Source organism: Molothrus ater, chromosome 5 (assembly GCF_012460135.2).
Source record: "Molothrus ater isolate BHLD 08-10-18 breed brown headed cowbird chromosome 5, BPBGC_Mater_1.1, whole genome shotgun sequence".
In the NCBI taxonomy this organism is placed as follows: domain Eukaryota; kingdom Metazoa; phylum Chordata; class Aves; order Passeriformes; family Icteridae; genus Molothrus; species Molothrus ater.
In genome coordinates, this window is record NC_050482.2 from 66,016,557 (window position 1) to 66,030,295 (window position 13,739).

The window sequence follows — 13,739 nt, forward strand, 5'->3', positions numbered from 1 at the left end:
GAATCAGCTGTTACTCCTTGATGCAGTTTTGTTAAGGAGAGCCCGAGGCTATTTCTGAGGTGTGCACACTGGTAGCCAAAGCTTTCATTCCAAGTATTTTGGCTGTAAGAAGTGCTGCAGGCTCATTTCCATAAGTAGAGTATCCCAAACAAGCCTCTTGTTTTTCTTAGGAAAAGTCCACAGTGCCAGCATGCTGTTCAGGTGCTCACTGCTCCAGTCAGGACCTTTTGTGTTGTAGCTGCCTCTGTTTGCCTTCAGAATAGGATTATTTCCTCTTTTCTAAAACAGTAAGGTACTGGAGTGTGTTCATTATCTTGGGTGACCTCTGTGACAATCAGACTTCAGTTCTCCACTGTAACCTTACACAGGTATTAGTTAACTGTACAAAAACTTGGGATGCAGCTCTAGAGCTGTGATGTAACCTTGAAAAATTTCACCTCTGAGCTAATTCACCTCATACAGAAGTGGAAAGAATGAGTCATGCTCTAGAGGCAAGTGAAATATATATATATAAAAAAATATCTAAAAATGTAATGTTATTATGTAGCTGTCCCAGTACACTGAAGTTACTTTGCTGGCTGTTTTTCATCTAAGCAGATGGAAGTTAATGAATTTTTCACTTAAAGTTAATGAAGTTGGATAAAGAGAACTAAAAGCTGCAATCGCTTTATCTGGCTTATGTTCCACCTCTGTGTGTGCTGAAGAGCTTCCCTTGGTTTGGGCTGTTAATAATTTTATCTTGTGTTCAGAGCAGGTTCCTTTTGTTCTGTGGGTTGCTCACACACACCTACCTTGTCATGTGTTGTGAGCCCTGGGCTTGTGTGCTGGGCCTGTGAGGATCCTGCCTCAGGGAGGAAGATTGTCTGAGCAGGAGTGTAACATGTTTCACAGGATACAGATGTTCATCAAATACTTGTGTTATTGCTACAGTTCACTCAATAAAATATTTTGCTCTGAGGCATGACTCAGCATCAGTGCCTTATTTCAGAATCTAGTAACAGATGTATTAGGAGATAAAACAACCCCTCACTCTTCTGCTTTTGAGGATGCAATAGATGGCCCTCAGACAGGAGGCTGCTGGACAAGCTCCAGTTGAGCAGCATCTACAAGGGAAGAATCACCAGTGCTGGGTGTAGGCTGATCCTTACCAAGGGGAGGGATGGGATTTCCTATTGCGGACCCAAATCAAATCCTTGTGATAAGGATTTGCATGACTTTAGGGGTTAAATAGTGGTAGTAATGAGGGTCATAAATACCTCAGTGCAAGTGATGGATTTTGCTTGGCTTGAAACAACAGGTGAAGCATTCTGAGCTGATCACCAGGATCCACAAGAGCCTGACTAGTCACTTTCCAAAGCAGCACCTTCCAGCAGCTGCAGGAGGTGGTTGTGTGACAAGAGAGTAAAGACCTGCCAAACCAAAGGCAGCAGGCAGCACAACCTGTGATGTAGCAATATTTAAAACATTTCTACAGGTCAGGGAATGCCAGCCCTACAGTCTTGTCCCTGCAGGTGCAGCAGTTCCAGCCTTTCCTCCCCAGGTATCTTGTGCCTTACCAGACAAAGGAAAAAACAAATCCTCATGCCAAAAGTGCAAAGCAGGTGGGTCATCGTGCTGTGGTTCCATAAATGTGGAACAGCACTGTTCTTCAGGACTTGGGGATCAGAGACTGAAGCCTGCAAGAATCCAGAAACCCACCTGCAGTTCAGCTGCTGGGAGAACTGAACTGAAACCCCTCTATTTCAAAGGCACTTTTAACTGATTCACCTGGGGAGGAGTTTGGTCCAAGTGGTTTCACATAGATGCAAAGAGAAGTTGCATCTGCTTCTGTCTGTCCCTGCAGGTCCTGCCTGAGCTGTCTGGCAGTGCCAGGGGAGTCACTCCTTTGACTCTCAAGCTTTACACATGACACATTTATGGCTTTAGAAGAGAGAAAGCTAGTATGTACAATTTTATTCCACTTAAAATCATGAAAATACCAGCTCAAAACTTTCCATGCAGCAGATGTAAAACACCTACTGTTAAAAAGCTTCTGGGGTGGGCCTTTGGTGTCTGGAGTTATTTCATTCAAGAGTGGGCATATCTAAATGCTTAATCCTCTTAGGAGAATCAGTGCCACTTTCTCCTAACTTCCTTTTAGCACAGTCCACACATGATGTTCCTGGAGTGAAAGAGGGGAAAGAAAACTCATTAATATTACCATATCCATGTGCTTAGTGTACTTTTTATTCTAAGCACCAGCTAGCAAGATAAACACAATCCTGGTTCCCCCCAAGGTTCTCATCTTTGGATTCTGAATTACATGTAACATTAACCCTGCTAAATGGCTGGGCACAAGCTCTGCCCAAAACTGACCTCTGGTACTGACACAAACAACAGGGACTCAGCTTGGGATTCAGCTGCCTTTTGCCAAAGCTAATTTAGCACCTGTGAAGCTCACACATGAGTCTGGATCCCTTATTCAGAAGCCAAGCTTGAGCTGGAGGCTTGAAATAGATTACCACAGTAGTCCTAACCTGAAGTCTGCAGCAGAAATCCTTGGTAAGCTGCTGTTGGAAGTACATGAACAGCATAACTGGAGAGTAAAGTGAATGGAATAGAAATTACTTCAAAAGCAGAAGGTTCTGGAGTATTACATGCAATAATCTCTTGGGTTTTTTATTTGGTCTGTATTCTGAACTACAAGTAAACAGGTGCTAAACTACCTAAAGATGGTGCTAACAAGTTAGTAAAGGAGGACTGTTTAAGAGGGACTGAAATAAATTGTACTGAAGGTTTTGGTTTCTGTTCTGCCTAATTGTACTTGATTGAAGTTGGGATTGATGAACTTAGTTGAGAGAAAGGTAAGTTTAAAATCACACTGGAATTACAAAACTAATCTCTGGCTTTACACCTGCACACAAGTGCCTTGGAGCTTGTGTGCTTTTTGATTGGGAAAGAGCAAGGTGTGCACCTCCTGCACTGCCCAAGGCCCCTACATTCAGTATCAAATGATACTTATATCCAACTCTGATGTTGGCTGCAGCAGCACAGATCTCTCAGGACTGGAATCTTTTAAAGCTGTTATCACTACATCTTTTCCATCATTATTGCTTGGGTTATTCACAGAAATATCACAAAGCAACCTAAACAGCTCAGCTGTAAAATCACCTTCAGTACCTACACCCTTGAGATTCGGTCTTCCTGATCCCTTAACGGAGGCTTTTGGAACAGAAACATGTATTTGGAAATCTAAACCAAAAATCTCATTGATGTTAGCATGTAAAAGCTCCAGAAGATGTATATAAACAGTTACTAGCATTCACCAGAGTACTCTGAGGTAATATTATCATTTGTCATTTGATAGACCTGAAAAAGCCATAGTTACCTGCTGCTAGAAAGAAAACCAGAGAGTAAAAAAAGTGTTCAGCAAACTCTCAGAGCTAAATCAGTGCTCTGCACAGTAATTAGTTAATTATTTTGGAAATTAACTAGAACGAGGGGTATTTTTCTTGTGTTGGTAGGATTATGGAACTTTCTGTGAAAATAGAAACATTACTTACCCAACAGTGTTGTGCTGTCCACCCGATCAGCATCTAGAGAAGTGTAAGAGACATCAGCAACACACATGAGCACTCAGGAAGTTTTTACACTTTTATGCACCATCCCAAAACAGCAAGGTTGTATTTAGAATCCCAGAATGGTCTGGGTTGGAAGGGATGTTAAAGCTCATCCAGTTCCACCCTCCTGCCAGGGACAGGGACACCTTCCACTATCCCAGGCTGCTCTAGGACCCGTCCAGCCTGGCCTTGAACACTTGCAGGGATGGGGCAGCCACAGCTGCTCTGGGCATCCTGTGCCAGGGTCCCACATTTTGATCACAAAAACTCTCATATCTAATCTAAATCTATGCCCTTTCAGTCTGAAGCCATTCACCCTTGTCCTATCCCTATGTGACCTTGTCCAAAGTCCTTCTCCAGCTCTCTGGGAGCCCCTTTAGGCACTGGAAGGCAGCTGTAGGATCTCCCTATAGCCTTCTCTTCTCCAGGCTGAACACCCCCAGTTCCCATAGCCTGTATCCAGAGAAGAGTTACTCCAGCCCCTGATAATCTTTGTTGCCCACCTCTGGACCCACTTCCAGCAGCTCCATGTCCTTCTGATGGTAGAATCCCCCTCCCCTGCTGCCCACACTGGGGGGGTTCTGGCTCCCAGCACACATGGCCAGGGCATGGCCAGCTCTCACCACCAGCACCCCCAAGTCCTTCTCCCAGAGCTGCTCCATCTGCTCATCCCCAGCCTGGATTTGTGCTTGCCATTGCCCTGACCCAGCTGCAGGGTCTTGGCCTTGCTGAACTTGGTGATTGCACAGCCCTACCTCTCCAGCCTATCCAGGTCTCTCTGGCTGTGACCCCTTCCCTAAAACCACAGCCCTGAGCCTGCTGTTGTCTCCTCAGGACACTCAAGCTCACTGTCTAGATCCCCATCAAACCAGGACATGGTCCTGGTTCTAACACAGATCCTGGAGGACACAGATTCCATCAGTTTCCATCCACACATAAAACCACAGCCCTGAGTGTGACCATCCAGCCCATTTTTTACCCACATCCCCCAAGTCTTCCTTTTTTCCCTTTTTAAAAGTAGGGGTTATGTTTCCTCTTTTCCAGTCAGTGGGAACTTCCCCAGTTGACAGAGTTTTTCAAATCATATGGCTGAGCAACTTCATTCATGGTTTAGCAGATTGAGAATTCCACCAGGACATGATTACTCCAGCCCAGGCTACTACTAACCCTGACCTCAGGTCCAGCTGAGCCTCTCCTCTGTTGGGCTCTTTTGCACCTCTCCTAGGAACTGGTCCTCAAGGCATTCCAGGATTCCTGGACTGCTTGTGGTTTGCTGGATTCCTTTTCCTGTAGTCCCCAGTCTGCATCAGGCTTATCTTGGTTTTGCATTCCTCATTTCTTTAATACACCCCTTTTAACAAACTCCCCCTGCTACATTTTAGAATAGAGTTTGTAAATAGGCACAAAAAACCAAACCCTGACAGTTGGGTGATGTACAGAGCAGTTCTGCACACCTGAAAATGGTTTTGTTTGGGATCTTGACCTTCATGGAAAGAAAAACATAATGCAGTCTAATTGGATCATCAAGTCACAAAAACCAGGCTATTAATTTGGACACACACTTTTCAGGGAAAGGTTCCTCCCATGCACCAACTGGGAATAATTTTAGACAAAACAGTTTAATTGAAATGATAAATAGAAGAATTGTCAAATAGCAATTCTTCCCAAGGTCATTTAGTTATTTTCCTCTGTTCTCTGGATAAACCAAAACTGAACCGTCATTGTTTGGAAAACATTAAAGAAATCTCTTTCCTTAGACATACAGCTGTTGTTTCTCTTCATTCTTTTCACAACCCTAAGTGTACTAAACCAAACACTTACTGGATGCAGTGATTTAATTTCCCATTCTATGCTCAGTCAGATAGTGTAGCTCAACCAGCTTATCCCACCAGCTAATCCCTTCAATTCTCTTAATCTCTTTTCCTGACAAGTCAGATTTCTAACAATGTAATACTCAATAAGCTCAAGCAGTTCACATCATAAATATATGTTAAGTAAACATCTTTACCAAATACTAACAAAGACACAAATCCAGAATTCAAGATTAAATTTGCAAGAATTCCACAGACCTCCAAAATCCACAGATTTAAAAAGCCCATCTAGTTACAGTTTGGCCACATGCTTCAACTCTGCATGTCCCTCACAAGCCACAAAGCTGCACACAAGGTCAGTGCCTTGGATCAGCTGCAGTGTTCAGGCAGGGCAAACTGCCCAGTACCTGCTCCAGACTGTGCTGTTGATGAGGCCACATTACCTGGACTTCTCTGTTTGCAGATCTGAGCAGTCAGATCCTGGACATACTCTGGGAATTGTTGGAAGCAGTCCCCATAGGACACCACTTTTATTCCATGCAGCAGCATATCTGCCTGCAGCTTAAAGAAGTGGTCTTCGTTTTCTTTAAGCACCAACATGTAATGTTCTAGATCCACTTTGTTCTTTACTGTGTAAAGAAAAAGAGCTTGGAATATCTGGTCACGCAGAGTCTCTCCGCAGCCCAAAAACAAAAAGGATTTGGTTCGGTACAAGTTCTGGAGAACCTCCTGTGAAGGAACAGAAAGAAAGAAGAGCCATGTTTACTTCAGCAGACAAAAGCCAAGGTCAGAACTTCTAAAATACATCAGCCAGAAAAGGACCAGCAGAGCAGAACCTCACCTGTGACCTGAAAAAATCAAATGTTTCAGGACCAGGCCACACTGACATTTCAAAACCATTGTTCCTACACAAAAAAGGGCAAATTTATAATACAAATATGGGAGTTGGAACAAGATGATCTTTAAGCTCCCTTCCAACCCAAGCCATTCCATGGAATTTAAATAGGCATGTAAGTGCTGCCAGCAAGGGAATTTAAATTGAAAGAATTAGGGTGACAGAATATTGTAAATCAACCTCTAAATATGGAAAATGAATATTCCTGACCAGATGTTTGACTTCCTATGACAGCTAAGACATTAAGTCCAGGATCCTGGTACCAATTTAAACCCCTAAGAAGCCTAGCAATCATATGATGATGAATCCTTGTCCTGGTGTCCAGTATTTTGAGGCTCCTGTTCTTTCCAGAGATAAATACAAACTGTGACATCCAGCTGTGAGGGGTTTAGTTGTGATTTACACAGCCAGGGGCACAGACTGCCCTTGCAACAGAGCCATCTTCCTGAATAATTCTGAATAGTTCCTCTGGTCCCCAAATATTTAATTTATATGATCCCACAGAACCTTAGATATCTTGTCTGCAGTGACTACAAGAAAACTGTTTGGCAAAACATAGTCAAAATTTTAAAGATCATACAAACCATGACTTCAGGATCTTGAGTAACATCTTTATATCCCGAGGGATCAAGCACCATTCCACAGGGATCTGTATATAAGCCATGAATATGAAGAACTCCATATTTTACATGGCCCCTTGCCCACTGAAGAACCTAGAGCACATCATGCAAGATACATCCTTTTGTTATAATGTACCACACTCACCATGAATCTGCAAAACTATACAGCTGAACTGAGTTATAAACCACTTAAAGCAGAAACAACTCCTTTAGCACTTTCCTACAGCAAGAGGTTGTAATTACTAATTACACAGCTCACTTTAAATCATAACAAAGAGGTGATGGCTGATACTGCAGCTGTCTCTGGCTTTTTAGGTTAAACAGCCAGTCAACCAAGAAGCAAGTTCCAGCACCACTGACAGAAAGGTATGAACACCAAATTAACTACCAGCCAGGTGAAATTCAATCTGGAATTTTAACAACTTTACACAAGTTAAATAATTTGTGGATTTTTCCAGTAAAATGGCAGGGAACTGGTTGACAAACATGTCACTGAAATTCTCCTTGGTAACTGTTACCAGATTATTCAGAATAAAGAGATATGTAAAAAAAATGTCTGGGCATCTGCTGTAATTTATAGACATGCTTTAACAATTAACAACTTTTAGTCCTGACTCTTTAAACAAGAAAATATCTTTCAGTGCAGCTTATGTGCCAACTTGTCATAAATGAAGTCTAACAATTTTACAGCTCTCGTCGTACCTTATCCTTATCTTTAAGGTCTAAAGATTCCATAGGTTTACCCTGCTGCTGACCAAATATTTCAAGCAGGTTATCATAGTTTGTAGTCAGAACCATCGTGCCTCTCTCCATGAGCCTCAGGATGGACTGCAGAACCACAGGGTTCTGAATGTGTTGCTCTAAATTATCAAACACCTCCATTAAGCAGTCCTGGAAGAAGTTGGGCTTGGTGTCCCCGGTCCGCTGAGGAAAGAGGAGAGGAACAATGCATGAGGCCCGTGTGCTCTGTTACAGCTGCCTCCCACAGGAACCCACCCCACCTGGCCACCTAATGCCACAGCATTCCTGTAAAAGAGGCCTTGAACAGTAACCAAAACCACCTAAAACAGGCTTGAACACCAACCAAAACCACCCAAAACAAATCTCAGTTTGTTCCAGTGCTCTTGTTTCTACTTAATGTAGCTCCAAACAACTGTCTGGATTTCTCAAGAGAGCTTGTAATACAAGGACAATAGAATAAAAATTAGCTTACCCTGGATTCAGGCACACCAGTATTTTATCAGTATTCAGCTATTCAGTATATCCTGGATATCCCTGGGATATAGTATAAAGAGGGATGGGGGGGGCAGCAGTTTCTGTGTTTTCATTCCTGGCTGAAAAAACTTTATTACTAATTAAATCTGCTATGAACACATGCAGACTTACTGTCACACTGGAGCTTTGACAGGCTCACCCCAGCCTACACTGAGCACTATGTCTGTCACCCAGATTATTTAAACTAGAAGGAAGACTTGGCAAAGGTCTTAACACTGCTTGAAAACCTCTGGAAACTCAGATGGATGAGTGAGACTGGGCATGCATGGGCTGTCCTCAGGGAAGTGTGATCTGCACTGGTGATTCACAATGTATGGCTCCAAGGCCATCAGCAGGCTCAAGGCCTACCTGTACTTACAGGGTCCCTGCAGTTACAGCCACAGATCTAGAAATTCCTCTTTCAGTCTCAAAAACATTACAGCAAATATTTAATAGTCAGGACTACTGTTTGCATTAATTCTGATGGATGCTAACGTGTACTAAAACTCAGGGATTTTTTTAGTCTCCCCAAAATGTAAAATGTGCTGTATGATTGTGGCATTCACATTCTTTTTCGCCCAGGGTTTTTCCCCTGGGAAGCTGAAAGGCAGTGAGAAGCCTCAGAGAAAAGGAAAACAATTCTTATCTCATTTGCTTCTCCTGTGCTGTGCTCATGTGGAATGTGTTTGGAGATTGTTTACCCACAGGTGATTGTTTCATTGGATTCTGGTGTGAGTTGATTTGACTCATTAGGGCCAATTAGGGACAAGCTGTGCCGGGACTCTGGAAAGAGTCACGAGTTTACATTATTATTTTTTTAGCATTCAGTAAGTATCTTTTCTGTACTCTTTAGTATAGTATAGTATTCTTTAATAGAATATAATATAATATAGTAAAGTAATAAATTAGCCTTCTGATAAGATGGAGTCCCCCTCATCATTCCTTCCTTCCTTGGTGGCCCTGCATTTACAACAGTATGATTACTCACAAAATTTCCATTTTCACCATTAAATAAATCAATTTCTGGAAGTAATGTTCCCTTATAACAGAACAAAAGCACATAGCAGGCTTAGAAATTAACAGAGGTAATGAACATACTCACTGGTGACATCTTCCTGATGAGATCATGTGCAACCACAAGCAGGTCCCTCTCTTTGACCACTTTCTTACGGAATTCGGCGACATCCCCCGGGTGCAGCACCTCCAGCTGCTCAGCTGCTCCAAGGACAGCCTCGATGCAGCTCCTCCAGGAGCAGAGTGCTGGGATTCCTGGGGCCACTGCAGCACTCACCCCCGTCCCAATCACCAGCAGAAGGTCCCGAGGCTGCTTTCTTATGAGACTTTTTAAGAATTTTCTTAAACACAGAAAACAAAAGTGTTCATTGTTCACGGTGCATTTCCTGGCTTGCCTGAAGAGCCCAGGGGACTGACTCCAGAAGTTCACCTGAGCCATTCAAGTTTCTCCAAAACACCAACAAACCTGCAGGAGCGCAGTTCTCCATTCCTACACAACAGCTCTCCACTCCTACACATTCTCCTCTATTCCAGCCACAGAAGCTCATGGCCTCCCCCAAACCAACAAATAGCCCTTGATGCCTTTTTGCCATTTCAGACAAATAAATGTGGTAATGGCTAATGCCAGCCAAAGAAAGGCAACAACTTCAAATCACCACTACCTCTGAGATCCAAATTGATAACTGCCAATTTACAGGGCAAGACTAACACCATTTCCAATGAAATTTTGAAAAAAGAAGGCAAAAGATTGTCCAATGCCTGAACTAATACATATGTGATAGAGAGGAAGTAGAACTATTTCAAAGGGACAGTCACACTATTCCAAGAAAACAAACTTCTGGTTTTTTTCTGGGAAAAAGTGGAATATTTTATTCTCATTTCTGATCACTGTAGGATATGTGAACATAGCAGTCATGCTGGTTCAGATCAAGGGTTCATCCAACTCACTGTTTTGACATTACTACCCACAGATCCCTCTCAGAGGAGTGTTGGGTGTTACATCCACAGTCTCTGCATAAACCAGCACAGAGGAATGTGAGGAAAATCTGCCTTTCACGATTACGCAGCAAATATGTGAAAATGCATAGAAACCATACAACAAAATCACTCTGTATAAACAAGGACTTCAGTAGTACAGAAACTCAGAACCCTCCTGACTTTCCAAACTACCTTTACAGATTTTCAGTTCCTGGTAACATGGTAATAAAGATTATTAACACATCTTATTTCACAATCATCTGAAACTATGTAGGTCAAACTATAATGGTCAACTTGAAATGGCCTCAGGCAAAGCAATAAACATGCAGCTATGGTTGCCAGCTAGTGCCTACAAATAAAATATGTTTGATGGCCCCATGCCTTCCTGCTACATTTAGCCCAAATTGTTTCTTTTCACTGTTCACTCCTCATAAACAACTTGAGTGAGCATGAAGTACTTGGTCAGTGAAGGAACTAGCTCCTGGGGTAACTTCAAGTTTTCTGGCATGATATTCATGTATTCAATATTCAGTAGTTTATTCCCACTGTGGTTTCAGATTTTCATTAAGAGACAGTTTTGTATCAACTCTAATACAAGTTACCTGTATTTCTGCTCACTTCTAGTGGTGGCCCCTTCTGGTGAATCCATCTCTGAGCCCTGAATAAAACAAAAAGCAAAATAATTCTTAATGCTTCTGCCTTAGAAAAAGCCAAAACCAAAATCAGATGTATTACTGTTGATTTTTTCTCTTTATTCCATTTTATTTATTTTATTCTCCATATTCCATTCATATGCTGGAAGCTAATTTGGAAGCAAGAAGCTCCAAGTTTGGAGATTATTTGACTAACAAAAAAACCCAAACCAAACAAAAAAAAAAACCCAACAAAACCACAAACAAATAAGAAAAACAAACCACCCCAAGCCCCTCCCCCCAAAAAAAAGTTTAAAACACACAAAAAAATGCCAACCAACAAACTCCAATCCAACCTAAAAAAAAAGCCCAAACAATCCCCCTCCAAAAACCAAACCAAACAGACAAACCCAAACAAAAAAATCACAGATATTTTCAGCAAATGCAGCCAGGGTGTCTTTTAAGGCAGAAAAATCTTTTCTTGTTGTAATATTTATTTTCTCTGTACTCCCTTCCCTGACCAACAGTACCCTGTGGAGGTGCCCCACTGTTGTCATTAGAAAATCCAAAAATCAGGACAATAATCTGTTTAAGGCAAAGCACTTCAAAATCACACAGGACCATCAAGGCTGGCAGAAACCTTCTGGATCACCAAGGCCACCACCCCAATGTCACCATAATCACCCCTAAAACATGTCCCCTTCATACATGGGAGCATGATGAGTGCGAAAGGCAAAATGGAAAAACAACGTGCAAAAAAACCACAAAATGCAAAAACAAAAGTGCAAAACAAAAAATGCACAATGCAAAAACAAGGCAGGAAGGAAGTGCAACTTATTTTTGTGGAAAATATAGTTGTTATTTTATAACCCCGTTCAAGAAAGCTTTATTAGTATTATTACAATTTTATTATAATCCCCACATTTATTAAAAACATCTCACCACGGGCTGCTGTCAATACCAGCATTTCAGGCCTCGCTGTTTCCTTTTAGCTCCCGAAGTTATTCCTGGAAGGCGCGGCCGTGCAAGGCAGCGGGAGCAGCGATCCCGCAGAGGAATGGCTGCGATGGGGGATGGAGGTCACATCTCCCGGTGCTCCGAGCACTGCCAGCCGCTCCGGGACATCCTCCGGGCCTGACCGCACGTGTGGACCGCTGCTTTCCAACCAGGCTTCCCCTGGAACTGGGAGCCCACTGTGATCCAGGGATGCCTGGCAGCCGGGATGCGAGCCGGCTCCTTGCTCCCAGCACAACGAGGGGACATCGGCACCACTGCTAATCTCGCATCTTTCCTGCCCTGCACACTCCGGGTTTATCGGTGAAATGAAAGCTCTGTTTACTGGCTGGAACTCCAGGTCACCGGGCTGACTCGACAGAGCGAGTGCTCCCAGACACTTTTATAGCTGAAAACTGCCTAAAACGTTCAACCCAAAAGGAATGCCCGGTCCCGAGCCCGCCAGTTCCCGCTGAGGAGAACCACGCCGGGAGCGGGAGCGAAAGCCGGGCCGGGATAGCCGCTCCCAACTCCCTGGGGGCTGCTGGGTTCAGGAGCCAGGCCGGGACAGCCGCTCCCAGTTCCCTGTCTGCTGCCGGGAACAAGAGCCGGGCCGGGACAGCCGCTCCCAATTCCCTGGGGGCTGCTGGGTTCAGGAGCCGGGCCGGGACAGCCGCTCCTGCCGCTCCCAATTCTCTGCCTGCTGCTAGGCTCAGGAGCCGGGCCGGGACAGCCGCTCCCAATTCCCTGCCGGCTGCCGGGCCGGGACAGCCGCTCCCGCCGCTCCCAATTCCCGGCCGGCTTCCGGGAGCGCCCCGGACGCGCTGCGGAGCCGAGCCTGCCGCCGCCCGGGAAACAGCCGCCCCGCCGCCGAGGTTCCGTACAGCTCGGAAATGCAGATTGCGATCAGAATCTGCTCCCAAATCGCTCAAACCCCCAGCAGGGTGGGCGGCGGGGAGCTGAGCCGGTCTGTCCGCTAGGTCCCGGTCTGGGATCGGGCATGGGAGCGGCTCCTCTCACTGAAAACCCCTGAGAGGCAAGAGCGCCCAGCTGCGGGTCTGCGTGCAGCACAGCAGCCAGCTCTGTTGCAGCAGAAAGTCACCTGGCTAACCCGCATATTAAACAGGTAGTGCTCTGTAAACGTACCGGCAACAGAGGTGTTGGAGATGAAAGACATTACGATGAGGAAAGTAAAAAAAAGAAAAGAAAAGAAAAATAGAAAAGAAGCCATAGACGGCGGCGTTACCTTGGGCGGCTCTACTGACGGCACGGCGGGGCTGGCGGCGGGGGTGGCCGGGGCATCGTGCATGAGGCGCGGTGCTGTGAGGCCGTGACAGCTGCACAGGCCACCTGCGACAGCAGTGACAGTAGTGGCACAGGCCACCTGCGACAGTAGTGACAGCAGTGGCACAGGCCACCTGGCACAGCAGTGACAGCAGTGGCACAGGCCACCTGGGCCCGGTAACCTGCCGGGAGAGCAGAGCAGGGCAAGGCAGCCCGGCGCTGCACACAGCCGGCTCCCCTCAGCGAGTCACAGCGCCAACACCCACAGCGCCTCCTCCCCTTCCAATCCTCTCGCTCTCTCTCTTTTTTTTTTTTTTTTTAGCTTTTAATATCTTAAAGCCAAAGTACAAAAACTTCCACGTCCTTCAGCATGGTTTATTCTGGTGTTTGGCTAACAATATTTAGCTCAGTTGCAGCTCTTTTTCCCATCAGCAGTCCCGCCTTCCTTCTTTGAAGCGCCTCACTTTAATCCTGGCAGTTGGATGGGTAAAAGCTGTAATTGTGCCCAAGGAGGCTGTTACTGACCTCTACCCCCAAATTCCTGCTGCAAAACTGTGTCGAGTTCTCTGGTTTTAATTCCATAACTGGGGTTTTCAAGACTATGTGCATTTGGAATTCTCTGCTGTGAGGGTGGTGAGGCCCTGTCAGAATAAGAAATT

General features: G+C 44.7%; 1 protein-coding gene across 3 annotated transcripts; it reads right to left on the reverse strand.

The window, feature by feature from the left end:
* Positions 1–1,938: 1,938 nt before the first annotated feature.
* FAM118A (family with sequence similarity 118 member A) lies at positions 1,939–13,272 on the reverse strand. Of its 3 annotated transcripts, XM_054514872.1 has the most exons (9): positions 13,181–13,270; positions 13,043–13,146; positions 10,774–10,829; positions 9,282–9,534; positions 7,628–7,849; positions 6,890–7,018; positions 5,854–6,139; positions 3,543–3,575; positions 1,939–2,161 (listed from the first exon to the last, which is right to left on the reverse strand). In XM_054514872.1, exons 2-9 carry the CDS (start codon positions 13,103–13,105, stop codon positions 2,064–2,066), a joined length of 1,140 nt encoding a protein of 379 aa, XP_054370847.1. In that variant the 5' UTR covers positions 13,106–13,146; positions 13,181–13,270; the 3' UTR covers positions 1,939–2,063. The 3 variants fall into 3 exon arrangements, with proteins under 3 accessions (XP_054370847.1, XP_054370846.1, XP_036256813.1); XM_054514871.1 differs by having other exon boundaries at positions 13,043–13,272; XM_036400920.2 differs by lacking the exons at positions 13,043–13,146; positions 13,181–13,270 and adding an exon at positions 11,746–12,568.
* Positions 13,273–13,739: the final 467 nt, after the last annotated feature.

Bases quoted from the DNA above. Each gene is read 5' to 3' on its own strand.
- FAM118A (XM_054514871.1), bottom strand. From the start codon at position 13,105: ATGCACGATGCCCCGGCCACCCCCGCCGCCAGCCCCGCCGTGCCGTCA. The intron at 7,019-7,627 runs GTACGACGAGAG...GATGTGCTCTAG, and splicing joins ACCTTAAAGATAAGGATAAG to GTTCTTCAGTGGGCAAGGGG. The intron at 6,140-6,889 runs GTTTGTATGATC...GTTCCTTCACAG, and splicing joins CTCAAGATCCTGAAGTCATG to GAGGTTCTCCAGAACTTGTA.